General features: G+C 39.7%; 2 protein-coding genes across 6 annotated transcripts in view; both read left to right on the top strand.

The window, feature by feature from the left end:
• Window positions 1–362: 362 nt before the first annotated feature.
• LOC128113355 (zinc finger protein 58-like) lies at window positions 363–23,425 on the top strand. Of its 4 annotated transcripts, XR_008219423.1 has the most exons (6): window positions 363–1,094; window positions 4,816–4,860; window positions 7,618–7,744; window positions 8,336–8,431; window positions 13,858–14,027; window positions 15,162–15,272. XR_008219423.1 is itself a non-coding variant. In XM_052742971.1 (5 exons), exons 2-5 carry the CDS (start codon window positions 4,846–4,848, stop codon window positions 23,321–23,323), a joined length of 246 nt encoding a protein of 81 aa, XP_052598931.1. In that variant the 5' UTR covers window positions 363–1,094; window positions 4,816–4,845; the 3' UTR covers window positions 23,324–23,425. The 4 variants fall into 4 exon arrangements, 3 of the variants coding, with proteins under 3 accessions (XP_052598931.1, XP_052598929.1, XP_052598930.1); XM_052742971.1 differs by lacking the exons at window positions 13,858–14,027; window positions 15,162–15,272 and adding an exon at window positions 23,316–23,425; XM_052742969.1 differs by lacking the exon at window positions 13,858–14,027 and having other exon boundaries at window positions 15,162–17,021.
• The window catches only part of LOC128113360 (zinc finger protein 58-like), a 65,645-nt gene continuing 47,277 nt past the window's right edge, over window positions 8,336–26,703 (top strand). The window contains exon 1 of one of the 2 annotated variants that reach the window (XM_052742982.1): window positions 8,336–8,431. The gene's annotated coding sequence lies outside the window, so the exon portion shown is untranslated. Of the gene's footprint in view, window positions 8,432–23,329; window positions 23,449–26,703 lie in introns of those variants that run through there. The other variant, XM_052742983.1, reaches the window with a different exon arrangement.

Below are 26,703 nucleotides of genomic sequence, written 5' to 3' on the forward strand. Positions count from 1 at the left end.
TAAGTTTCTGTTTTCTAAGACCAAAGTACCTTGCAAAACATGTTTCAACCTATGCTGATCTTGTGACCCCATGAAGTATGCTCACCATTTATTTACCTTACAAAAATAACCTGTGATATGATTGCGCTTTTGCCTTACGAAAATGTTTTTCCTGATACCTTGATGATTCCCCTCCCACATGATGTATTATTGAACTTCAGCTTTTTTTTAAAAAAAATTTCATCCGTTCTAACGGCCAATTATATCGACATCTGTTTTTTATAACCCTAACCCTTCCCCATTAAGGGGCTTCAAAAGGCATTGAGGGGCTGCTCTCTGAAATACCTACTTTGGGAGAGAAAGCCAATGGGCCAGTGCTGTGGGATGTTCTGTATGGCAAATGTGTTGCTCTGATTGGTCAATAAATAAATCACTGATTGGCCAGTGGCCAGGCAGGAAGTGTAGGCGGGACAAGGAGGAGAATAAAGCTGGGAAGTGGAAGGCTGAGTCAGAGAGACACTGCCAGCCGCCATGATGAGAAACAGCATGTGAAGATGCCGGTAAGCCACGAGCCATATGGCAAGGCATAGATTTATAGAAATGGATTAATTTAAGCTGAAAGAACAGTTAGCAAGAAGCCTGCCACGGCCATACAGTTTGAAACCAATATAAGTCTCTGTGTTTACTTGGTTGGGTCTGAGCAGCTGTGGGACTGGCGGGTGACAGAGATTTGTCCTGACTGTGGGCCAGGCAGGAAAACTCCAGCTACAGGCCAGTTCCTGGTGCTCCTGTAAAATGAAGCTTGCTTTAATCAGACATTCGTGCAATTGGTTTTTCTCAGGCCTAACCGCTGTCTAGGGCACTCTGCTTCTTCCTCTTATACTGTACTGCAGGCAGCCAGACACCAAACCCAGGGAGAGTAAATATCATCATACAAGGATTGCAGGAATTCCTTCGCCCAGACTTCTGGGAAATGTAGTCCATGCGACTGTGACATCACAGGGAGCCGTCCAGGAAATTCCTTTCTGGCGTTTAGTCCTCATGGGTGCAGCTTCCGCAAAGTTGGGCGAGTGTCCTGCCCTACTCTACAGTCCCGTTGCATCTCAGACATGGAGGTTGGTCCAGGGTGCAGCGCAGCCTGAGGCACTGAGCGGGATGAGGGGATCCGTCTTGGAGGGAGCGGACCTGGGCTGGGTGGGAGGGCGGAAGAAGCTGCCTTGGAGGTGCTGAGCTGAACTGGCAGGGTCACGTGAGGTTGCAGGTCAGGGCTGGGGAGAGGGTGATAGGGACTGTGCCCTGAGTGACAGTTTCCTTAGGATGCCGCGTTGGGACAGGAGAGCTGCCTGGTAGCGCGGAGTAGATGATAGTGCAAAGTCCAGGATTGCAAACTAATGATGGTCAGCTGACTGCCTGCTCCTGAGGTGGAGCTGGGAGCTCAGTGAGCAGCTTTGGTGGGGAAGCATGCTTCTCTAGCTGAACCGTTCTCACGTAGATGCTGTCAGATTTCTCAGAATCTGTAGAGCAAACGGAGTCTGGTCCTTACTGTACTCTGTAGCCGCCTAATGTAACGATTCTGGAACACAAGCACACAAATCTGTCAGACTCAACAGCTATAGAAAAGCTTTGACTAGGAGTGAGAGAACACACATTCTGCAGACCTATAAGGGAAAGACCCAGTGCAATCCCCAAACCCAGGGGATTAGGGAAGCGGAACCCTGCTTCACCTTGAGGGCTGGGTTTTCTTAAATCTTTGAAAGGTCCTACATCCTTAATTTAGGACTGAGTAATTGTAAAAGGGACAGGATGTCTGCTTGTCCCAAAATGGTTGTGTCAACATGTCTTCATCTGGCCTTGAAATTACTGAGCTTGTCTAATAGTACGGTTCCTAGGAGCAGGTGATAAACTCTCATGGCCTTGGGTTCCAGTGCCAGATTTTTGTGTCGGGTCAGCGGGGTGAGGAAGAACTCACAGACTGTGTGTATTCATGTGATTTACAGTAAACAGACCTGTGATAGGAAAGAAACTCCAGTCTACGCTATTGCACATCCCTGTCATCTCTGCATTTGTGAAGGGAGACAGGACCCTCTGGTCCTGCCCTGCTTCATAGCAAATTCAAAGCCAGAGCCTGTGTTAGAAAACATTTAGACATGCTTCAAGGTCATGAGAAATACTTTCTATCCTTCATTTCATATTTCTTACAGTGAGCACTGTGACAAATCCATGCAATCAGCATATTGCTGACTTACTACATGTGCTTAATTTCTGTGGCCCATTCCAAATGTAATTTAATCTTTATTCACTATCATGCTTTTGTTATAGGTATTAAATTTTGGTGATTACAAACTTCTTTTCATTTACTCTGTGAGGAAGAATTCCTCTTTGCCTGGATTGAATATTCTTCCCTATATGCAGTGATTGTTCATTCTTTTTGGTTATTAATCTGTTTGTGACTGTTGTAACCTGATGCTGATTTCTTCTGGTTTCATTGATTTCTTCCAGTTTGCTCCTTTCGTATCTAATCCAAGACTCCATTATTTCTTCATTTCCACTCTGCAGTTCTTGACTGATGTGGCTGCTGTGGTTACATTCCTGGGTCTTTTTCTGCAGCTGCAGCTGGGATGCCTTCCCCTCCCTGTCCTTACACCAGAGGTTCTACTGTGTGCAGATGCTTCTTACAGTGAGCCAGGACAAAACCACTTTCTCCCTGTCCTTCACATGGGCACTGCCATGTCCAACCAGTAAAACCAAGTGCTAATGCTGGTTCCTGCTCTTCACAGGTCCTGTCCAGTTCCCCTTGTTGATCAGTCCTGTCTCTTTCCTCCCAGGCTCCTTTCATTGTATTCTAATGTCAGTGTGAGGGAGGGAGTTCCTTGTGTTTACAACTCATGCATGAGCCTTGCTGTGTTAGACATGTTATATCTGGAAAACTCTGGAGGGGAAGTGTGCTGGGTGAGGACATTCAGTTCCTGTCCATTGATCTGTATGACTATGTCAGAGGCCATGGGGAGACATTGTAAAAGATTTGAACAGGGGTCAAACACACAGGGGTCAAACACGTGCAAGGAATAAACCTGAGCAGCACAGATTTTCATTATATTGTCATTTTTGGTTATATTGGTGCATGTCATAGTGCCCCCCATTGTCATTATCACATGCAGTAACATATCAATTAGATTTTTTTGAGTTCAGAGGTGTGTCTGCTTGCCCTGCCTATTCTCTTAAAAACTGCATTCCATTGTTCTCTTCTCTGCAGGATCTAGTTTAATAGAAGTCAGTCAGACCTATGTCACTGTGTGTCCCAACCCTTAACTGGAGACACTCCACTTGCTGTTACTTTAAGAAACTCATAAACAATATATGGATGATTAAAATTCACAAGTACATCTAGACATCTAATGGACAGAGCATGTGATATTTATTTTGAAACTAAGTTCTCACTATATAATTCCATGTTTTCCACAAAGAACATTACTTTTGTTATCCTATGATTTATTCATGGTTCCAATTCCATTCTCTGAGTCACAATATTTTAAATGTAGTAGTTTAATACAAAAAATCAATGATTGTTGCATGCCACATTTATTGGGTAAAGAGCTGGGATAGTGGCCTAAGACTTGTGAAGCTTGAATCTATTTAGGCTTAATTAATAAAAACCCTGAGTCATATATTGAAGATGAAAGCTGAAAGATCAGAGAAGCAGAGCAGCCAGCCACCAGAGAGTTCTTACCTCTACTAAATCCTCAGACCAAATGGCAGTCCTGACTCTAAGAATTCACAGACTGAATGGGCAGAATCCTGTCTCCACCTGCCTTATATTCTGTGTCCACTTCCGAAGTGCTGGGATTAAAGGCATGCACCACCACCGCTTGACTCTGTTTCTCTTTTAGACTGGATCATTCTGTAGCCCAGGATGGCCTTGAACTCCTGATCTTCCTGCTTCCAAGTACTGGAATTAAATGTATGTGCCACCACTGCCTGGTCTCTATGGTTAACTGGTGGCTAACTCCACCCTCTGATCTCCAGACAAGCTTTATTTGTCAGAACACAAACAAAACGCCACACAACAGACTTGCTACTTCTTGATGTGCGTAGTGTGTATTTTAAGCACTGTGTCCTTTGATCAGGACATAGTCTGCTTTGAATGGAGGGTCACTACTGTTAGGAACCTGATCAGGAATCCCGTTCTCTCTTTGCATCTGGCTTGGACTTCCCACCAAATCTTCTGCTAGTCTTCAGTTTTGTCTGACTCTCTGAAAAGATGTCTCTGAGGGATACTGACAGGAGATGCAGGAGTTCTTTTTACATCTAATCTGTCCATTCTGTTGCCTCTAGGACCAGCCTCCATTCAAGTAGAGTGCAGATTTCCACCTCCCAATTATATTGAGAATGTGTAGCAATTTTTAATGAATGACAGGTTGCCCACCTCAGACCAGACATTATTTGCATTTCTTCTCTATAGAATGTAAATTTTGCCAGTTTCAAATTACCCTCAAATGTTTGCCATGAAAAGTATTGGGTAAAATCCCTCCTAAATGCTATCCTGTTTACAGGCGTATTCCCTCCACCCACAGCATGTCACAGGAGGCTGGCCTCAGGACAGGAGACACATCCCCTGGTAGAACAGTGTCCCCTTGAGCTGGGCTCCTTTAGGGAGTGACCCTTGCAGTGAGTTCTCCCTTGGGGACCTGTTCTAGTTCTCTCAGAGAACAGTGTATTCCATCTTCACGCTGTCTGGACTTTTACCATTTCCATGGTGACCATTTTTCCCTACTCTTGGCAATCTCATCATTAAAAAAAAGAGGAAAAACTGTTGTGTTTTTGTTTTTTCACTCATAGATTTTGGAACATGCTCTATGAGCTACAAAGATGCTTTCAACACAGGTCAGTTGATTTTCCCTTGAGAAATCAGAGTGTTCTGTTCACCAAACTTCTCCAGTCTGCTTTGATTTGAAAATATATTGACCTCCTTGTTGCTGCTTCCCTTTGCCCTTTATTAAAGGACATTTTCATTTTAATCATTGTTACAGAGTAGACCTTTCCACTGCTCCAAAAGTGTTGAGACCACGCCCACCTCCTCTTAGCACTGAAAACACAATGCATTTCAGAAACAATCCCCTCAGTCTGACCTGAGAGCCTCTGACTCATAGATGAGTTTTCATAGTACTAGAAGATGCTTTGCAAGCTTCCAAGGGAGAGAAGTGATAACCCAACAATAGGACTAGCTGAACAGCACCTGAGCAATGACAACATCAATATACATGGTACCCTGTAGATGGCAATCCATGTGGTTCTACCCCTAAAGAAGTACATATAACGACCCAGCTGTGGTGGCACATGCCTTTAGTCCCAGCATTTGGGAGGGAGAGATAGGGGGATTTCTGAGTTCAAGGACAGCCTGATATACCAAGTGAATTCTGGGGCTACACAGAGAAACCCTGTCTGGAAAAACAAAAAACAAAAACAACAAAACAAACAAAAAAAAAAGAAACAAACTATATGCATCTTGGGTTTCTGTTCCTATGATGAAACAACATGACCATTATTTGACTTACACTTCAGCATTGCTGTTCATCACTGAAGAAATTCAGGACAGGAACTCAAAGAGGGCAGGATCCCAGAGGCAGGAGCTGATACAGAGGCTATGGAGGCGAGCTGCTTACTGGCTTGCTTCACGTGGCTTGTTCTGCCTGCTCTTATTATAGAACCCAGGACCACCAGCCTAGCGATAGCACCACTCACCATGGGCTGGGCCCTCCCCCATTGATTACCAGTTGAGAAAATGCCTTAGAGCTGGATCTCATGGAGGCATTTCCCCAAATGAGGCTCCTTCCTCTCTGATGACTCTAGTTTATGTCAAGTTGACACACAAAACCAGTCAATACAATATGTACATAAAGATTGTCGAAGAGGGAGAATTTGTCTTCCCCAAGGATGAACCCACTCACTATTCATCCAGAGCCAAGGGGTCAGTCCTCACAACACATATACAGGCAACCCTTAGGAGAATCAGCCATTCATATTTATACGGTTAAATGTGTGTATATACATTCTATGTAAAAATAATTAAAGAAGACATCATGCATTTGAGATGGAGTGTTGGGGAACAAGAGAGAAGTGGGAATGAGAACTTTTTCAGAAAAAAAGTCTTCATTTGTGATAATGTGGGTGAAACTGAAATCATTTCAGGCAGAGAAAGATAAATCCACATGATCCATTAGTATATTAAAAAACAAAGAGTTGTAACTCACAGAAGTTGAAGATGGTATAGTTTTTCCTATCAGCCAGGGACATCAGGAAGCTGAATCTTGGGAACTTAAGGAACAATGGATGCTCTGGAACAGTGTGATAAGAGGGTGATCAATGCTCACAGTACTGTTTCCCTGAATGCTGGATGTGTGTAAGCATTATGTAGGGTACATTTCAGAAGCCTGAAAGATAGTGTTTCAGGAAATGAGTGTACCGTAACTAAGAAAGATGATCCAAAGCTTACTGATGAAATTACTACAAAATACCCCATTAATACTTAAATGGTTGATAATTTCCATGTATTATTAAAAAGGAAGAATAATGTAGGACTGTTATCATAAGTCATTCTTGGACTTTACTGAATAAGCTGAAAAACAGCTGTGTGGCGGTGGCACACACCTTTAATCCCAGCACTCAGAAGGCAGTGTCAGATAGATCTCTGTGAGTGTAGGCCAGCCTGGTCTTCAAAACAAGTTCCAGGACAGTCAAGGCTGTTACACGGAGAAACCCTGTCTCAAAACAAACAAACAAGCAAACAAAAAAGATGAAAAACAGAAAGAAAATTTTGAAATAGGAAAATAGTGGCATCAGCAAATATATTTCTCAGCTTTAGCACACTGATGCATAGGTGTCATATGTGGAAAGCATGCTTAGGAATATCACAAACACATCAGTCGATAGATACCTGTCAGAGAAAAGGAGGTAGAAAGTAGAAAATGACTGAAGATCAGAGTTCTGTTTTAAGTTCTCAGTGTTGATAGCCTATACTTGCTGATTTTTCATGTGTTCACAGTTTGTATTTTTCTGTGAGTTCTTCTTTTGTTGTTCTAACCTTTTTCTGCTCCATCTCATGTCTCTTGTCACTGTCATTGGAGTCACTGCTGAACTCTGTACAAATTCAGAAACTCAGACTTCAGCCAGGGCTGCTGCTGCATCAGAATCTGTATTTTCATTTCATTTCTATGTGTAATTGGGCATATTAAGTGTTGAGGTTTCCTTCTCCCTCATCACGACTTTCTTCTGTGAAACATGTGTGTGTGTGTGTGTGTGTGTGTGTGTATACATGCGTATATAGTGTATAATACAAGTGTATCACACTATTACACATTATTCTGCTTTCCTATACCAATAGGATCACCTGACTGGGGCAGGCACCACCCATCATGGACTGTGCTGTCTCATATTAATCATTGATTAAGAAAAAGCCCCCTAGCTTTGGCTATAGGACAGTATTAGGGAGGCATTTTCTCCATTATGTTTTTCTCTTCCCTAAAACCCTAGGTAATGTCAAGCTGACAGGAGAACTGTTCAGCCCAATGCATCTTGATATTTATATTAATAATGGTTTTAAGTAAATTAATGTGCAATATCATTCATTGATCTTTATTTCAGGAAATGCTGTCCTTCTGTGATGTGGCCATTGAGTTCTCTCCAGAAGAGAGGGACTGCCTAAAGCCTGCTCAGTGGAATTTGTACAGGGATATAATGTTGGAGAATTACAGCAACCTTGATTTCCTGGGTGAGGATATCATCCACAGTGAATCCTTATTTCAGATAATAATATGTAGAATCCTCAATTTGTATGATGGTATCTCATGAGAGCATTTCAACATCCATTTTCATATCTGTCATTTTAAGAAAAATTAGAGAGGTTGCTCCATGGCTAAGAAACATTTCACTGTTTTTCTCTCTGTGTGTTTGAACTGTCAGTGTTGAATATATATTTCATTCAATAGCACCTCTAATGGAACTGTTAGAAATTCAATGACTTTGATTCTTCAAGGTCAAAGTACTTCTAGAAAACAAATATGCACTCTAATGTTTACCCTAGAAGCAGTGAAAAGTATTTATTCTAATGTGTATCTCAGATACAGCAACTCTGCTAAATTCCTAAGAATTTTAATGTTTTTTCTTTTAAATGAAACTTAGAATCTGGACATTGTAAATTCCTTTATGTATTGTAATGGTCCCATGAGAAAACATTTAAGGAACTGATTGTCTGCGGTCAATTATCCCCTCATCTTTCCTTATAAACAGTGTACTGGGAGGGACATGTCAATTCCCAGTAGAAGAACACTTCAACAGTCTTGTTCCCTTTTTCTACAAACAGGTCTTGCTGTCTCTAAGCCACACCTGGTGACATTTCTGGAGCAAACACAAGGGCCTGGGGATCTGAAGAGACAAGCAACAGACAGTGTGCACCCAGGTGGGTAGGAATGAGGGGTTCAGGGACAGAAAGGCAGGCTTTCCCATGTGCATTGAAAGAAGATGTTGTTATGGAGATAAGTCTCTCCTTCATGTCTTTGTTATCAAAGAAAGACATCTCAGACATTCATGATGGTTTAAGTCTCCCAAGCTTTGTAATTCCCCGATGGTGAGCTGTGCACGTATTTGCAGAGATCTCCAAGGCTCTTCATTTTTTAAATCTACATTGTAATGTTAGACTCAGGGGAATGCTGCTCTATGCAGATGAATCCATTATTTGCTGGGCTTCAGAGCAGACTCATGCTAGAAAGAGCTCTACACCAAAGTGAGCACGATTGGGTTTCTAAAGCCAAACCCACAATTCCATCACAGAGAGGCAGGCAGAGGCAAAAGACTCAGCAGTTTCAGTTCTGTTGATTAGAACAATTTAGGGGGAGGGAACAGTTGGATAAAACTCAGGCAAACCAGAGTCACTTTGATAAGTTCATTTCCCACTTATCTTAGGGAAGATTCAAAGCATTAATGTATTGTATAAAGTGGTTGTATGGGGCCAGTAGGTACACTGATTTAACAGAGGCTGTTTGGTTTTTTTCAACACTTTTACCACCAGTTGATTTAGCAGGGCTCGACCAGTAGACAGGAAGAGGAGGACAGGATGAGCTACAGGGCCTTACACTATTGATTCAGGGATGCCCATCCAACCAGTTATGGGCACAGTGATTGTGTGCCTCTCATTTTCATGACAGTAGAGTTAGGCCTTTAGGTGAGTTGTAAGGCTCCATGCATTTTGGGGTTTTGTTTTGTTTTTCAAGTTAATATATTTATCATGTACAAGGACTGTTTTTGGATATATACTCAGTCACAACTTGTTAAAGAAATTATTAAATTTTATATATAAACCCTATTTCCCCAGATACCTCAGAGCTAGTAAAATGATTTGTTTCAGGTCCAGTCAGGGTAACCACTGTGACTAGCGCTATAGGAAGCATTGTGGCCAATCTTACCATGAGTCCAATGGGAAGAAGAGATCTTGTGGTCCCTTCTTCTCAAGGTCTGTTGATTCTTCAAACTTCCTCCAAGTATGCGTATTTCCACTGGCTTCTAGGTTTATAATGGGAGCAGGGCTGAGGAGCTGGTCCTAGTTGTGTCTGGACGGTGACTCAGAATTAGTGCTCTGGGTGAACTGTCACAGTCCACCTCACCTCCTCCTCAGGTTGTATTGCTTTCTTTACCTGATGTGGTGGGTCCACACATGGCACAAGCAGCTTAGTTTAAATGAGTGCCACAGTTCATCCTGCTGTGCTGACTGGCCCTGTGACAGAGCCTCTGTCATATATTATCTACCACTTTGCTGAGGACTCCTTACACAATTCGACATTGACATCTCAGCTCTGGGGTTAGCTTTGTTAGGAGGAGGAATGAAAGCCAGGAGACAGGGCATGGCCGTTTGAACTAGCATGTAGTTCTCATAACAGTTGGGTAGAATTCATAGGTACAAGGTTCCCCTGTACATAAGATCCTCAACTATCAATTCAGGAGACATTGTGTCCAGACTGATTACAATTAGTGCCTCCATTACTTGCAATGTTTTAGATGTGGTGCAAAGTCTAAGATCCTCCTCAGCGTGAGAGAATCCGTATCCTGTCTTGTGGGACATGAGGAGAGATTCATCTTCCCTACAGATAATGGATACAATTTCCTGGTCTGGCTTGCAGGCCACAGGGAGACAGGGGCAGCAGACACTGATGGGTCCTTTTCCCCAGGCATCCTTATCCTGGGCTGAGACTAGAATGCCATTTAGTCTGAACAGTCTGTGTCCCATCTGAGGATAATGTGGCATTTGATTCTTGGTGTGTTCTGCCATGGAAGTGTTGTAGATATTTAACCCCTTTTCTCAAGCATTTTGTTTCACTAAACAGTTTTTTTCAAATACACCTGATTTTGAATATTATTCCATATTAAGGAAACTTTAAGTTGACTCTAAATTTTTTTGAGTTACCTGCTTTGCTCAACTTTGACAACATGTACAGAAGACTATAATTCAAGGACTGTATAAATTTTTCTCTCCTAATATTGTCTCTTTACCTGAATTACATTTGTACTTATCATGACTATAAACACAATTTTGAAACACTAACTGTATTTATTCTCTTAGTAGGTAACTCTTCAATAACTATTATGTCTTAATTACCTTTTTTCTAGCATCTTACAATAAATGAGTGACTCTCATCTGATTAGGATTTATTAAATGACAATAATTTATCTTTGTTAAAAATTTCAGCCTCAGAAATTACAATTGTTGCACTGAAGCTGTTTTATACTAACATAAACTTTAAACATAAATACAGTCCATGGAGTCACTGGGGACTTCACTCTCCTTAGCCCTTCATACTGTAGTTTATAAAATCTAAATCAGGCCTACTGACCTCCTACATTGCATAGCTTGTGAAATCAGAAAGAATACAATCAGAGGAGAGAATAGTAAGGCTGACCTTATTAGGGGTCACATATAAGAATAAAAAGATGTACAATTAAATGGTCTTGTCATGACTCAGTTTCTCCAAATGGCTACAGTTTAACAGAGTTAGCAAAGACATAGTGACTAGACAGCATTCTTTAAGTCAGTGGGTTATTTTTCCAACATGAATAAAACATTACACCCCTAGGGAAATTAATAAATTTTGGTCATTAAGTATATTATCTTTAAGTCTCCTCCTCCATAATCCCTGTATTACATAGACAACCTAATGTGACTTGGGTTCAAGCTTTAAAGGTTTTGCCCTACTTTGTTTATATAATTAATCTATCTTAAATAATTTAACCCACTTATTAGAGATATAACCTCAACTATTTCTTTCGTATGTTTTTAAGTGGTTTCCTTGATCAATACAAAGAAAACTGACATGTCAGCAAGAGGTTTAGAGGTGTCAATAAACTTGCATATGAACAAATCTGTAAACAACCAAGAACGGATATAGAGAACAGGAGTTCAATCTAACTGACTACAGAATCAATTGAGACATCTCCTTTTTGTGGGCCAGATATCTGATTCTTTACAGATTAAGCAATTTCAAATGAGACATAATAAGTTTAACAAGTAAATTTACCATTTGATTTAAGAAAATATCCCAAAGGGGAGGTTGTTAACATCTATTTTCATGTGGGCCCTTAGCCAGTCCATATAACAGCTTTATGTATAACAGTACATATATAACAGTACATATCACATCACTGCAGAGGTCCATCTAGAAACCCAGTTTTAGTTTTTCTGGCCTGCACAGAGAGTGTCCATTTTATCCTTTTTAACGATGAGGATCCCATTAGTTGTTTTCATTTTACACATCCTTCTACCATGAAGTAAATAATAGTAGCCTCTCTTGGAAATAGTTCACCTCTTAACTGTTCTCATGTGAATGGTGTCTTTTCCTGAGGAGTCCTGATGTTCTCCTTCTGCCTGTCACAGAGTCAGGGAGCCAGCCTGACCCAGGACAGGGGAGTTGGAAGAAACTTTAAGAGAAATGTGCTTGAGTTTGATGTGGGAGAGGAGTATCTTTTTTCCACAGCCAGCTTTTCATGCTAAAACAGCATATGAAGACTTATAAGAATATTATCTATAATCAAATGGCATTTGTTTCTCAATAAGACTGAATATAGTAATTTAAATATCCATAACTGTATTGTATGTCTTAGATGTAGGCAGACAACCTGAATACTTCTCTATGCGTTTTGCCTCTTAGAAAGATTTCAGTGTTTAGGATACAATACTGATTCTATGAGACAGGAACATATTGGCTTCTTTGTGGATGAACCTTCAAGCTTTAAATACATAAGTACCTGCAGCCTAGAGACATTTAAACAGAAAACCATAAAACTAGACATCTAAGCAACTCAGAAATTTCTGGAAGTGAAAGCGAGGTTATCTAGGTTTGGTGGAGCAGAGACGAAGGCTGACCTCAGCCATAGGGCAAAGTAGTCCCAAGAACAGACAGAGTGTCATATCTCAAAGGAAGCAGGCCTGCAGACCCAGCAGAAGGACCCAACTTGGCTTTTATCTTCTGTCTCATGGCACAAGCAGGAAGGGTCTCTGTGGTGGTATTTTGTTTGTGCTCTAACAATTAAAGCTTGCCTGAAGATCAGAGGGAAGAGCTAGCCACTGGAGGCTAGGCAGTGGTGACACACACCTATAATCCCTGTACTTGGGAGGAGGAAGCAGGAAGATCAGGAGTTTAAGGTCACCTTGGGCTATACAAGATTGAATCTGTCTAAAAGAGAAACAGAGCCAGATTGCGGTGGTGACTCACACCTTTAATCCCAGCACTAGGGAGGTGGAGACAGGAATATAAGGTGGGTGGAGACAGGATCTCACCCCATTCAGTTTGAGGATTTGTAGAGACAAGATCTCACCCCCTTTTATCTGAGGAGTTGGTGGAGAGGTAAGAAGTCTGTCTAATGGCCTGCTCCTTTGTCATACTGATCTTTCAGCATTTACCCTGATATCTGGCTCAGGGTTTTTATTATTAGACCAATTAGGATTCATGCTACAGGCTTCCAACAAATAGAAAGCCTGACTGTGACATTTTGTCCACACACTGAGCTAGAATTCTAGACCTATAAGCTGTCTAGGCTCCTCGGATATATGGGGGTCCTGCTCCTGCCTACTCCGCAGGCTCTGGGCTGGAGCTACCACAGTGTCCTTTGTTCTGTGATAGAGGAGGTACTGCCCCTACTTGGACCTGACTGCACATGGATGGATCAGTGAGATCATGTAGCTTGGTCCCCACCACTAGAGTATTCCTTGATAGAGCAGGAATCCAAATTGGTCTTTGTCAGAGCCTGCCATCAGTCAGCTGGGTAGAGGCGCACAGATTGTAGAGACAATGAAGAAGACAGAAAAGAGTAGAGAGGTCTGCCAGTCAATGGCAGACAGTCCTGAGTTTATTTCACAGCCAGCTTATATACAGTTTTGAAGGACAGAGTTAGGACAATGCACAGCACAGGCATTCAACCACTGTCTATCCTGCCTTGCATCAAGGAGCAGGCAGTTTCATTTTCTATCTTGATGTACCTCCAGCTGGCATCAGCAGCCTGCATCTAGCTAGATAGTATGTTCCTTCCTGTGGGCTAATCAGGACTTTCTCACAGCCCTAAAAGGAGACTCTGCAGGCTAATCAGGACTTTCTCACAGCCCTGGAGCAAGCAAGCTTGAACTCTATTGACTCAGAATAGACTTCAGATTAAACTGGAAAACTGAGTCAGTTGTGGGCTCCCACAGCTCGTAATAAAATCCCAGAGCCAGATGTCGGGGTAAATGCTGAAAGATCAGAGAGACAAAGGAACAAGCCACAGCCATCTCTCACCTCACCAACTCCTCAACCAAAAAGACTGAGCTCCTGTCTCATCCCGCCTTCTATTCCTTTCTCCACCCAGCCATGTGACTTCCTGTCTCAACCTTCCTAGTGCTGGGATTAAAGGCATGTGTGCCTCCCAAGTACTGGGATCAAAGGCATAAGATCCCAAGTGCTGGGATTAAAAATGTGTGCCACCACTGCCTGGCCTCTATGGCTAACTACTGGCTGGCTTTGCCCTCTGATCTTCAGGTAAGCTTTATTTGTTAGAGCATACACAAAATATCACCACACTTTGGCATTATTTTGGAGGTGTGGATAGCCTATGATCATTTGTTATATATTCTCTTTATATTTCAGTGGATGGATACAACACATAAGGACATAAGGACAGTGTAAAATTGCAAAATATCTATGAGCTCTGCTCTTTGAATTTCTACTTCATGGGTTAACATAAATTTTCTGTTTTCATGCCTTGTTCATTGTCTCTCTCTATTTAGAGCCTAATATCTGTTTACTCTTGTAAATGAATAAATCTTAGAAATATATAATTTTATTTCCCAGGCATGGTGACCTACTCCACTGATCCCAGCACTTGGGAGGCAGAGGAAGGTGGATCTCTGATTTTGAGGCCAGTCTGGTTTAGATATTGAATTCCAGGACAGCAAGGTCTACACATAAAAAAAAAACTTGTCTTGAAAAAGCAAAAATAAAAAAGGAAACAAGTCATTTTTTCATCTATTCATTGACAAATATGTTGTCTCAGCAAAATTACTGTAATTCACAGGTGAACCTGAAATTTTTTTAATCATGATTTGATATATTTCAGTTATATACTTTCTTGTCATTCAAATAAAACATGAAGTACTGTCCTACATTTTTGAGTTATATTATTTAGCCTTGTTGTGGGCCATCTATCTACTTCTTGTTCAGCAAATCTTTTGTACCTTCCAAAATAAAATGCTAAGTGGATGATAAAAATTTTGTATTTTGATGATGACTAGACTCACACAATCACAATTAACTTTCTCTTTTCCAGGTTTGGATATTTTATAATTTCATGGGTGTCTGGACATATAACATTTCTATTCTTTAAGGGGCTTATTTCTGCTAGTAAAATGCTCTTACAACTTACTTATCTATTGAACTTTGAATAATATTCCATTATGTCTATGTTCTATTTGGTTGTGCCCTTATTAGGAGTATAGATTATTTCTACCTACAATATTCTATCATTCATGCTCAGTGCCTATAGGTTGTGAAATACACTGTAGTTTCTCATTGATGCTTCAATATGTATGAGTAAATATTTCCATATAAACGTAAGCATTATAAGAATGAAAATACTTCTTATATTTTGTTCATATCTCAACTTTTGCTCAACAGGAACAATACCCAATGATTGTAACAATTACAGCAAGGTCATTGATTGTAAATCACTCCTTATTCAACACCAGAGAATTCATACAGGGAAGAAACTTTACAAGTGTGAAGAATGTGGAAAGGCCCTTAGTTCTCAAAAAACCCTATCTATACACCAGAGACTTCATACTGGAGCCAAACCCTACACATGTAAAGGATGTCATAAGACCTTTAATACTCGCTCATCACTTTTTATACACCAGAAAACTCATACTGATGAGAAATCCTACAAGTGTGAAAAATGTGGCAAATCATTTTACTATCCTCCACTGCTGAAGCAACATCAAAGAATTCATTCTGGAGAGAAGCCCTACAAGTGTGAAGAATGTGGCAAAGCATTTTATTTTCCTTCATACCTTAAGCAACATCAACGAATTCATTGGGGAAACAATCCCTACAAGTGTGAAGAATGTGGAAAAAGGTTTTCTTGTTCTTTACGCCTTCAAGTCCATCAAATAATCCATACTGGAGAGAAATTGTACAAGTGTGAAGAATGTCACAAAGCCTTTAGTTATCACTCATCGTTTTGGAGACACATGAGAGTTCATATTGCAGAGAAATCCTACCAGTGTGAACTGAGTGGAAAAGGAATTACTAAGCCTGCCTTCCTCATTGGAAATAGGGCAGCTCTTATTACAAGGAAAGCCTACAAGTGTGAAGAGTGTGGCAAGTGTTTTTGCTCACCTTCATCACTTAAACGACATCAAACAATCCATTCTGAAGACAATCCCTACAAGTGTGCAGAGTGTGGCAAAAGGTTTTCCTACTTTGCACACCTTCAAGAACATCAGACGGTCCATACTGGAGAGAAACCATACAAGTGTGAGGAGTGTGGTAAATGTTTTTCCTCATCTTCATCCCTTAGACGACATCAATCAATCCATTCTGAAGACAGTCCCTACAAGTGTGCAGAGTGTGGTAAATGGTTTTCCTGTTCTAGGAGTCTTCGGGAACATCAAGCAATTCATACTGGAGAGAAACCATACAAGTGTGAAGAATGTCACAAAGCCTTTCGTAAATACTCAGCCCTTTGGAAACACAAGAGCATCCATAATGCAGAGAAATCCTACCAGTGTAAAAAGTGTGGAAGATGTTTTGCCTCATCTTCATCCCTTAGACGACATAAATCAATTCACTCTGAAGACTATCCCCACAAGTGTGAGGAATGTGGCAGATGTTTTTATTCATACTTGTTTTTTAAACGACATCAAATAATCCATTCTGAAGACAGTCCATATAAGTGTGTAGAATGTGGCAAACGGTTTTCCTGTTCTAGAAGTCTTCGGGGACATCAAGCAATTCATACTGGCGAAAAACCATACAAGTGTAAAGAATGTCATGAAGCATTTCGTAATAGCTCATCCCTTTGGAGACACAAGAGAGTTCATACTTCAGATAAATCCTAATAGTGTGAAGAGTGTGGCAAATGTTTTTCTTCATCTTCATGCCTTAGACAATACCAAACTTTCTATTCTGAAGACAATCCATCCAAGTGTGCAGAGTGTAGAAAAGGTTTTCCTACTTTGCACACCTTCAGGTACATCAGACGGTCCATATTGTAGAGAAACCATCAAGTGTTAAGAGTTGACAAATGTTTTTGCTTATCTTCATCCCTTAGGCGATGAGAGAGAGAGAGAGAGAATTCATTCTGAGGATAGTCCTTTAAAGTGAAGGGAATGTGGCAAAGACTGTTAAACACTTGATAATTCATACTGGAGAGAAATTCTACAAATTTCTTAAAAAGTTCACACATCTTCAGTCCTTAAAACACATCAAATTCATTCTGACTACAAACTCCATGAGTGTGTGGATTGTGAAATCTTTGACAAGCATTCAGATCTTATGTAACTCAAATGAATCCATATTATAGAGTATTGAATTAATTATTTTGAATGTCAGCATGAACATATAACTTCCAACAGCACAAATATCATCAGAGAACAGTAGAAACTTCTGTTTGCTGTAACTTCCCAACCAGTTTGTTCAAGCAATGTGCTTGAAACTTGCCTTAATAAATGAGTCTCTTCTATAACTATAAATGTCCCATGAAATTTTTACCATGTAATTTTTTGTAACTTTTCCCACTGGGTGTCCTGAATCTGAGATCTGGACTGTGGTATTTACTATTATTTTTCCCTGTGGTGTCAACCAAGAACCTGTAATAACATCTCCAATGGGTATGTAAGAATCTCCATGAACTCATATTTCTCACCAAGTTGGAGTTTGGTGAAATGGTCTGAATTGATAACAATCTGGACTGAATGGGCATTAGTCTTTCTCCCCAGGAAATGCTAACAGAACACATTTTCAGTTATATTTGGTTCCAGAATAAAGAATCTCTTATTTCCTTTCAGTTCAGAACAGTGTTTCTTATATGACTCCAACTGTCATGTCACAGAAACTTTGACCTATATTGAAATAATGACCTGAGTCAATTACACTCACTCAGCAGAAAGGATACAAATTCGTACCACGAACATTGGGCGCCAGATGTAGCAGGAATCTTAAATGGTCTTATTAATTAAATCAAACCCAAGGCCAGTTATTGGGGTGAATACTGGAAAATCAGAGAAGCAGAACAAGCCACAGCTAACCTTACCTGGCCAACTTCTCAGTTGATCCTGTTTCCTCAGACTGGAAGCCTCTGTGTCCTCATATTCGAATGGCTCTCAGCTGAACTGTGCTGCTCAAAAACCTAAAAGCTTAACCAGCCAAATGCTTAACCAGGCCAAATGCTTCTAGTTTCTAGTCCTCACGCCTTATATATCTTTCTGCCTTCTATCATCACTCCCTGGGATTAAAGGCGTGTGTCACCATGCTTGGGTATATCCTTGAACAGATGGATTTCTGCCTCTGAAATGCTAGGATTAAAGGCGTGTGTGCTACCACTGCCTATCCTAAGTATCTAGTGGCTTTTCTGTTCTCTGGCCCCAGATAAGTTTATTAGGGTACACAATATTTTGGGGAACACAATACCACCACATTTGATCATTAAATATGAAACACTGTAGATGCAGGTCTTACTTTACTGTTGATACAGATCCTTAAACGTTATCTCAATCTCATGTTTACTAACTTACTGTAAACTGTTAATATAGGGTAAATAACACCTAAACAGTAACAATCACTGACTTACAAGTGATTAAATATCTCTGCTGTGCCCAGAATTGAGTTTCTAGTTATGCTAAGTTGTGGTGATATTTTGTGTGTGCTCTAACAAATAAAGCTTACCTGAAGATCAGAGGGCAAAACCAGCCAGTAGTTAGCCATAGAGGCCAGGCAGTGGTGGCACACACTTTTAATCCCAGCACTTGGGATCTCATGCCTTTGATCCCAGTACTTGGGAGGCACACGTGCCTTTAATCCCAGCACTAGGAAAATTGAGACAGGAAGTCACATGGCTGGGCAGAGAAAGGAGTATAAGGTGGTAGGAGACAGGAGCTCAGTCTTTTTGGTTGAGGAGTTGGTGAGGTGAGAGATGGCTGTGGCTTGTTCCTTTGTCTCTCTGATCTTTCAGCATTTACCCCAACATCTGGCTCTGGATTTTTATTAAGACCAATTAGGATCATGATACATCTGGTGCCCCAATATAGTATTACTATAGAAAGGTTAAAACCTTCCTTTTTAATTAGACAAAAAGGGAAAATGCTGTGGGATAATGCTCTTGTACACTGTAAAGATGCGTCACTAAAAATGGGTTAATAAAATACTGATTGGCCAGTAGCCACGCAGGAAGTATAGGCAGGAGGAACAGAGCAGTAGAATTCTGGGAAGAGGAAGGGCAGAGTCAGGAATTGCCAGCCACATGCAGAGGAAGCACTATGAGAATGTTGAATTGAGAAAAGGTACCAAACCACATGACTAAACATAGATAAGAATTATGGGTTAATTTAAGTATAAGAGCTAGTTAGTAATAAGCCTGAGCTAATGGCCAACCATTTATAAGTAATAATAAGCCTCTGCATCAATTATTTGGGAAGCAGCTACTGCATATTTGGGAACAGGCAGAAAGGAGAGAAACATTCCGCCTACATGTGGTGCCCAAACATTTGGCAAGGATTTCCACATAAAACCTGAGAAACCTTAAAAAGGGATTTTAAGCCCACAAAAACAGAGTTAAACTTGGCTTCTTGGTAACAGTCTTTTCTCTGGTGGGCTGTGTTTGCTGGTCATGAGCAGAGGCACAGCTCCTTTAAGGGATGATTTCCTGACTCAACATTAGCAGGAAAAACCGTGCTGCTCTTTTAAGAGGCCCTACTGCCCAACACTTGTATGGTGTTTATGAGCAGCAGGCTGCATGCTACTCAGTAGTATGGACCTAAGACCTCCCCAGAGTTGGGGGTGATACACATGGCTCCTGCCAGTACCTCCACCATGAAGCCAGACTCTCAGGAAAGTAAGGAATGGGGTGGAGCCTGCCACTTTAATCCTATCCACACCTGCTTAAGAGATTAGCACACATATGGTAAGAAAAAGATACCAATATATAGTAAAGACAGATTCAGGAAAAAAAAAACTCTAAACAGTTCACATTGTGTTTAAAAATATACATAGGCTTGGGAGAAAAAGAGAAGGTATAGACAGTCATAAAAACGAAATACATAGTTTTAAAATAATAAAGCATAGTACTTAAAAAAGAAATAAAAGTAATATTAAAAATGCCTTGTAGAGACAGAAAATACATAGGGAGTCTGGATCCTATGTATTATTGCATTGATTTTGAATTTTTTAATTTCTGATGGGCAAGAGACAGCCACTGGAAGACATGGAATTAAAAAGAGGGACTGATGAAATATACCAACCTAGATATTTTAAGAATTCCTTAACTTTAAAAATAAAGTAAAAAAAAAATGTATTTTTCAAATGGAAATAAAAATTGCTTTGGAGAAGAGGTTTTGCTTTTGTTTCCATGGGAAACAAGAAGCTGTGGATTTGGTCCAGGTTAATATGGATCAGATTTGATCAATGAACAACTCCTGAAACTTGACAGATGATATCAACAAAGGTTACTGGTCTTCCTGGGACTTGATCATTATCTCAAAATTTTCTCAGGGACTCTGGGAATGCCTTTGCCCACAGACAGCTGAAAGCAGTATGGAGAAAACTATGCCCCCATTCCCAGGAGTTGGGGGGTATGGGTGGTATTTGGTTATTTGGTGGGTTATTAATGTTTGTTATAGTTTAGGGAAATATAAGAATATAGGATTAAAAAAACTATTAATCTTATATATTTTACATTAGTATGGATCTTGGTTTATTGACACAAATTTAAAGTTAATCTTGTTATATCTTATGTATATTTCTACTCTTGTTTATGGTATTATGCTTATGCAGCTCATTTAAAAATGTATTATATAATTAAGAAATACAAATTAATAGTCATCCATAATAACGAGCTTATAGTCACATTAGTTAGGTTTTCTAGGTATACACAGATATATTTCAAATAGATAGGTAACCTTCAAACACTTCAAAGACCTACAGAGTATGGCATTTAATAGGTTTAATAACCTGAGGCTTTTGATGACATTGAGACACGTCTTCTCCTGGCAGCATCAATCTACTTCAGAGAAGATGATGGGCATCGAAGAAACTCCATTTGGAGTTTACTTTCTTTGTTGTAAATTTTAACCACTGGGCAAAAAAAGTGTCCTTGCCTCAACTGTTGACAGTATACTGTCCAAATTGGACAAGCAAGACACAAAAGAAAGTGACTGCCAAACTTTGTCACAACAAGGTAGAATAGTCCTTCAGAAAATCCTGCTTCACAGGTTAAGTCCATCAGATATTCTAGGTCTGTATGCTGAAGATGATGCCCCAACATTGCAGAGAAACTTTGGGTGACTATCTAGACAGCCAGCTGTTTCTGTCATTTCTCACAATTTTTTTTTAAGTCACTTGCTTGCACTTCCTGCTTACTAGGTTAATATTATTTCCTTCTTGGGTCTCTGATGGAGTTGAAGACTAGGTAGTTCTAGTTATAGGTTTCCCTGTTAACAAATTTGGAAAAGAAACTTATTAAGAGGTGTAAAGTGTATAAGTTTGAGAGACATCAAAACATAGTTTTTGGTTGGTAATACAAGTTAGGATAGAAAGTGAATTAGGTACAACACTTTGGACTGACCAAAGTAGGATAAATAATGGAGTGTTTTCTGAGTCTGTCAAATGTTAATGGACTAGACATTATTGATGTAAGTACTGCTTGTGTATATTGTACATAGTTATTGTATGTGTTGTATATAGTTTTTCTTATATTAGTTATAACCTTATTTTATTATTTTAGACCAAAAAGGGGAAAGGTAGTGATATTTTGTGTATGCTCTAACAAATAAAGCTTGCCTGAAGATCAGAGGGCAAAACTAGCCACTAGTTAGCCATAGAGGCCAGGCAGTGGTGGCACACACCTTTAATCCCAGCACTTGAGATCTCATGCTTTTGATCCCAGTACTTGGGAGGCACACATGCTTTTAATCCCAGCACTAGGCAGATTGAGACAGGAAGTGATATGGCTGAGTGGAGGAAGGAATATAAGGTGGGATGAGACAGGAGCTCAGTCTTTTTGGTTGAGGAATTGGTGAGGTGAGAGGTGGCTGTGGCTTGTTCCTTTGTTTCATCTTACTGCATCTACCCTGACATCTGGCTCCAGGATTTTATTAAGACCAATTTGGATTCATTCTACACTAAGTACAAATAAAATGTATTTACAGAGACGAGATGGGAAGGAGAGGCCAATTTATAATCTTCTGTGTATGCTACTGAAGTACAACCCAAAGAATGTACCTCAAAACAAGTTTAAATTTAGTTTGTTTAATATGACATAAAATTAAAAATTGACTGTAATTATATATGTCTATACTTGTATTAATGCAGATATGTATGTTACCTTTAAAAGTTTATGTGTTTTCAGAACAAGGGGACCAAACACAATGAAAATGGATAGCCCAGGTGATCTAGCATTTCAAAATGCCTCTGTTACAGTCCCCTCAGAATTCTACAAGAAGAACAGCTTCAAGGCTGCTGGCTGAGATGATACAGCCTCATAGAATACTCCAGTCAGCACTTGACCATAATCCTAAATTTTCTCAGCACACCCCAAAGATAAAAGTGCCCATAATCAATACGAAGTAGTCTAGAGAACTATGCCCACATTCAGAAAAAAAATGGGTTATGGGTATTATCCTGTAAGAGGCGATTTGTGGGGATTAGGCCAGAATTTCATAAAAAACAACAACAAAAAAAACCTCACGTCAACAGCAAGAGCTTAAAAAAAGGATTTTTCCATCACTTGGCAACAACCAAGGAAATTATGAGAAAATGTCCTACTTGTTTCTTGTATAATCAAGGTCCATTACCTACAAGGAATAACCCTAAAGGTACTCATAGAAATTAAATTTGGCAGATGTATGTGTTTCATTTTGCAGAGTTTGAAAAATTAAAGTATGTACCCCACACCATTGATACCTATTCAGGATTTCAATGGGCAACTTCTTTGAGCTCTGAAAAGGCTGATTCTGTAATCACACATTTGCTAGAAGTTGTGGCCATCATGGGAATATCAGTACAAATTAAGACTGACAATGCTCCAGCATATGTCTCTAGTAAAAATGAAACAGTTTTTGCATATTACAATATACAGCGTATTACAGGTATATGACACAATCTCACAGGACAAGTAGTTAAAGAAAGATCAAATCACACTTTAAAAGAAATGCTAAATAATCAGAAAGGAGTAATAAAGACCCCCCAAAGATAGATTGCAAAATGCCTTATTACCTCTAAATTTTCTAAATGCTAGTGAGAAAGGAGCAACAGCTGCAGAGAGACATTGATCAACAGAAAAAACTACTCAGTTAAGTCAGCCAGTGTACTTTAAGGATGTGTTGACCTCAGAGTGCAAACCGGGATATGTGTTATATTGGGGAAGGGGTTTTGCTTTTGTTTCCACAGGAGAAGAAAAGCTAAGTATACCATCAAACTTAATAAAGATTCGATTCAAACCGGAGAGACCTCTAGATTAGGAAAAGTGATTGTTTCTCAACCAATGTGGTGATTCAACATGTCAAAATGAAAAACTCACCAAATTAAGGTTGGGGCATGGTTCTGTTTTTGTCTTTACAGGAGAATAAAAACATCCATCTTAAGGATGTCAAAGACCTTTGGACAGATAAACATCTAAAGAAGGAGGGAGAACTATCCAGAAAACTTTACCAAGAAAAACAATCTGGCATGATGTTATAATTACTTCTACAGGGTAAAAATCTCTTTACCTCTTAAAATATTTATTGTCCCAACTCAACTAAAAACTAAAACTGGCTATGGAGTTGGAGTGTGGCTCTCTCCTTCTCTATACCCAAGCATGTTGTTAAAAGAAAATTTAGAGTCTCTGTCTCATATCAGCAGAGCCATCTGGTATGGGACAGAAAAAAAACCCAAAATCTAGGGATGATGGTTGTCACAAATCTCTGCCCTTAAATTTATTTTGACTCTTTACAACTTTTACTTAGGTGCATTACTGTCTTTAAAAATTAAACTTTCCATTTTAATATTAATGATGTTTAAGTTTTCCACAGTGAACAATAAATTTTTATTACACCAATCTCTGAAGTCTCCAAAAGGATGACTGGGCCCCATAACAACAATTCATCTTGGATCACTATAATGCCATCACACCAATAAACACCACCAAAAGATTGGTTTTGGACTACAAACTGCTCAAGACAATTCTAAGATGGCTAACTGAGATGGTCTGCCCTCTTGCACCACTCCAGCCAGAACTCCAGATAAATCCATTACTCAGAGACTGCTTACAAATGTTGCAGCTAGTTCTACAAATACTTAACCATTGTTTCAGTTCTTACAGGGCCCCATAGAGACATGTCACCCCCAACAGCAGGAAGCAATTCTAAGAAAATGATACCTACTTTTCCAATAGGTGGGGCTGGTAGTTTGGGTTTTTTTCCCTCAAAGTTAAGGTTAATTGTCATCTGTATGGGGTGGTAACAAGTTGTAAGAGGGTTGGGAGCAGAACAATAGAAATTGAACTTAGGAAGCTCATTTGAAATAGAAAAATGGGGGATAGGCATGATAAGATTAAAAGGTGGAATAAGAGGTAGACTCTCAGTTTTAAATAATTTACATTGGTATAGATTCTTGTATATTGATACAAATCCAAAGTTATTTTTGTTATGTTGTATATATGTTCCTTCTGTTTTAGATATTTTTGTACATTGATACAAATGTAAAATTATTTTTGTCGGGGGCTGGAGAGATGGCTCAGAGGTTAAGAGCACTGACTGCTCTTCCAGAGGTCCTGAGTTCAATTCCCAGCAACCACATGCTGAATCACAGCCATCTGTAAGGAGATCTGGTGCCCTCTTCTGGCCTGCAGTCATACATGCTGTATACATAATAAATAAATAAATCTAAAAAAAATTATTTTTGTCATACTGTACATGTTTCTACTTGTGTTTAGGATATTTTTGTATGCTGATGCAAAATAAGGTTATTTTTTCATATTGTATTTTACATTTTTGCCTCTCAATAAGTGTGGCGATATAGTGTTTGTAATCTAGGAAATAAAGCTTGCCTGAAGATCAAAGGACAGAGCTAGCCACAGAGTTAGTCATGGAGGTCAGGCAGTGGTGGCACACACCTTTAATCCTAGCACTCAGAAGGCAGAGGCAGAGATCCATTTGGATTTCTTGAGTTCAAGGCCACACTGGGCTATATGAGATTAATTCAGTCCCAAAGAGAAAGCTAGGCAGTGGTGGCACACACCTTTAAATCGAGCACTTGGGATCACACACCTTTAATCCCAGCACTAGGATGGTTGAGACAGGAAGTGATATGAAAGGAATATAAGGCAGGAGGAGACAGGAATTAGCTCTCTTTCAGGCTGAGGAGTTGGTGAGGTAAGAGGTGGTAGCTGTGGCTTGTTCTGCTTCTCTGATATTTCAGCTTTCACCCTTATATCTGGCTCTAGGTTTTTATGAAGACCAATTAGGATTTGTGCAACAGTTAAGATATTTTTTTATATTGTCACACTTGTGAGGTTATTGTCCTTATACTGTACCTTGGTTTCTAATTTTGTAAAGGTATTATTACCTCTACAGCTTGTTTATTTTTATAATATGAAGCTTTAGTCCTTAAGGTATATAGGTTAATAATAATTACAAGTTAATAGTCACCCATGTTTGTCAAACTTATAGTCATGTTAGTTAGATTTTCTAGACATGCAGAGGTAAGATATAAATAGACAGATGATCTTCAAACATTTCAAAGACCTACAGAATATGGTATTTAAAATTTTGTAATGATTTAGAATTCTTTTGACATGAAGCCTGTCTGCTGCTGGCAGTACTGATCCACTGCGGAGATGATGACGGGCACTGAAAACACTCCATATGGAGTTTGTTTTCCCTTTGGCAAAAATGGCTTATTGGGCAAGAAACTGCCCTTGCCGTGATTGCTGACAGCAAGTACGCTGTCCAATCTGGACAAACAGGACACTCACACACACACACACACACAAAATGGGACTGCTGAACCTTGCCAAGACAGGATAGGACAGTTCTTTACATTTTCGTGATTCTGAAAAAAGTCTGTCAGGTATTCTAGGCCTATAAGCCAAAGTTGGATGATCCAATGTTACAGAGAAACCTTGGGTGACTGTCCAGGCAGCCAGCTGTTTCTGTCATTCCTTGCAGTTTTTGGAAGTAGCTTGCTTGCACTTCCCGCTTACTCAGGTAATATTATCTTCCTTCTCAGGTTTTTGAAGAGGTTGAAGACCAAATATTTACAGTTATTGTCCTCCTGAATCTTAGCTAAAGACACATTAGGTCCAAAACTTAGATTCTCCAGGAAAGGACAACTATTGGAGTAATCTCTATAAAAATTGCCTATTACTATGGTTTGGATATCCAGAATGTATTTCCTTCTTAATATTGTTCTTGTTGTATGTAGTTTCATTCTTTGTTAAGAGTATTACCTTTTCCTTTCTCTGGACAATACTTGATAATTGTTCTTATTGTATATAGTTTTTATTATGTTAGGGTTAGAACCTTCCTTTTTATTTTAGACAAAAGGGGGAAATGCTGTGAGAATTTGGCTACTTGGTCTAATGACCAATGGCATGGAATGGGGTTGGCCTGATGGGCACGTTCTTCTCTGAGGATACCTAATCCTTTAAAAATCAAGTGGGGAGGATTGTGTGCCCTTGTACATGGAAGGCTTCCTGATGCCATAGCTCAGTGACCTCATCTGGACCTCTCCCCATCCCTCCCTGGTGGATGAAAATTCAGTGGCACTACTTCATTCTGTATTCATGAGTGTGCTATACCAATTTTATCCTCTAATAAATAAGTCCTGATCCAAGATTTCTCTGGCTTGCCACATTAGGGGGATTGGTTACAGGTTGTTACTGGTAATGGTCAGGAAAAAAAATGAATAAAGGAAATTAGATTCAGAGATCTCCTTCTAAAAAGAAAAGGGGGGATATAGAAATGAT

The sequence above is a fragment of the Peromyscus californicus genome, unplaced genomic scaffold (genome assembly GCF_007827085.1).
Source record: "Peromyscus californicus insignis strain IS unplaced genomic scaffold, ASM782708v3 Scaffold_18__1_contigs__length_77618521, whole genome shotgun sequence".
Taxonomy (NCBI): Eukaryota; Metazoa; Chordata; class Mammalia; order Rodentia; family Cricetidae; genus Peromyscus; species Peromyscus californicus.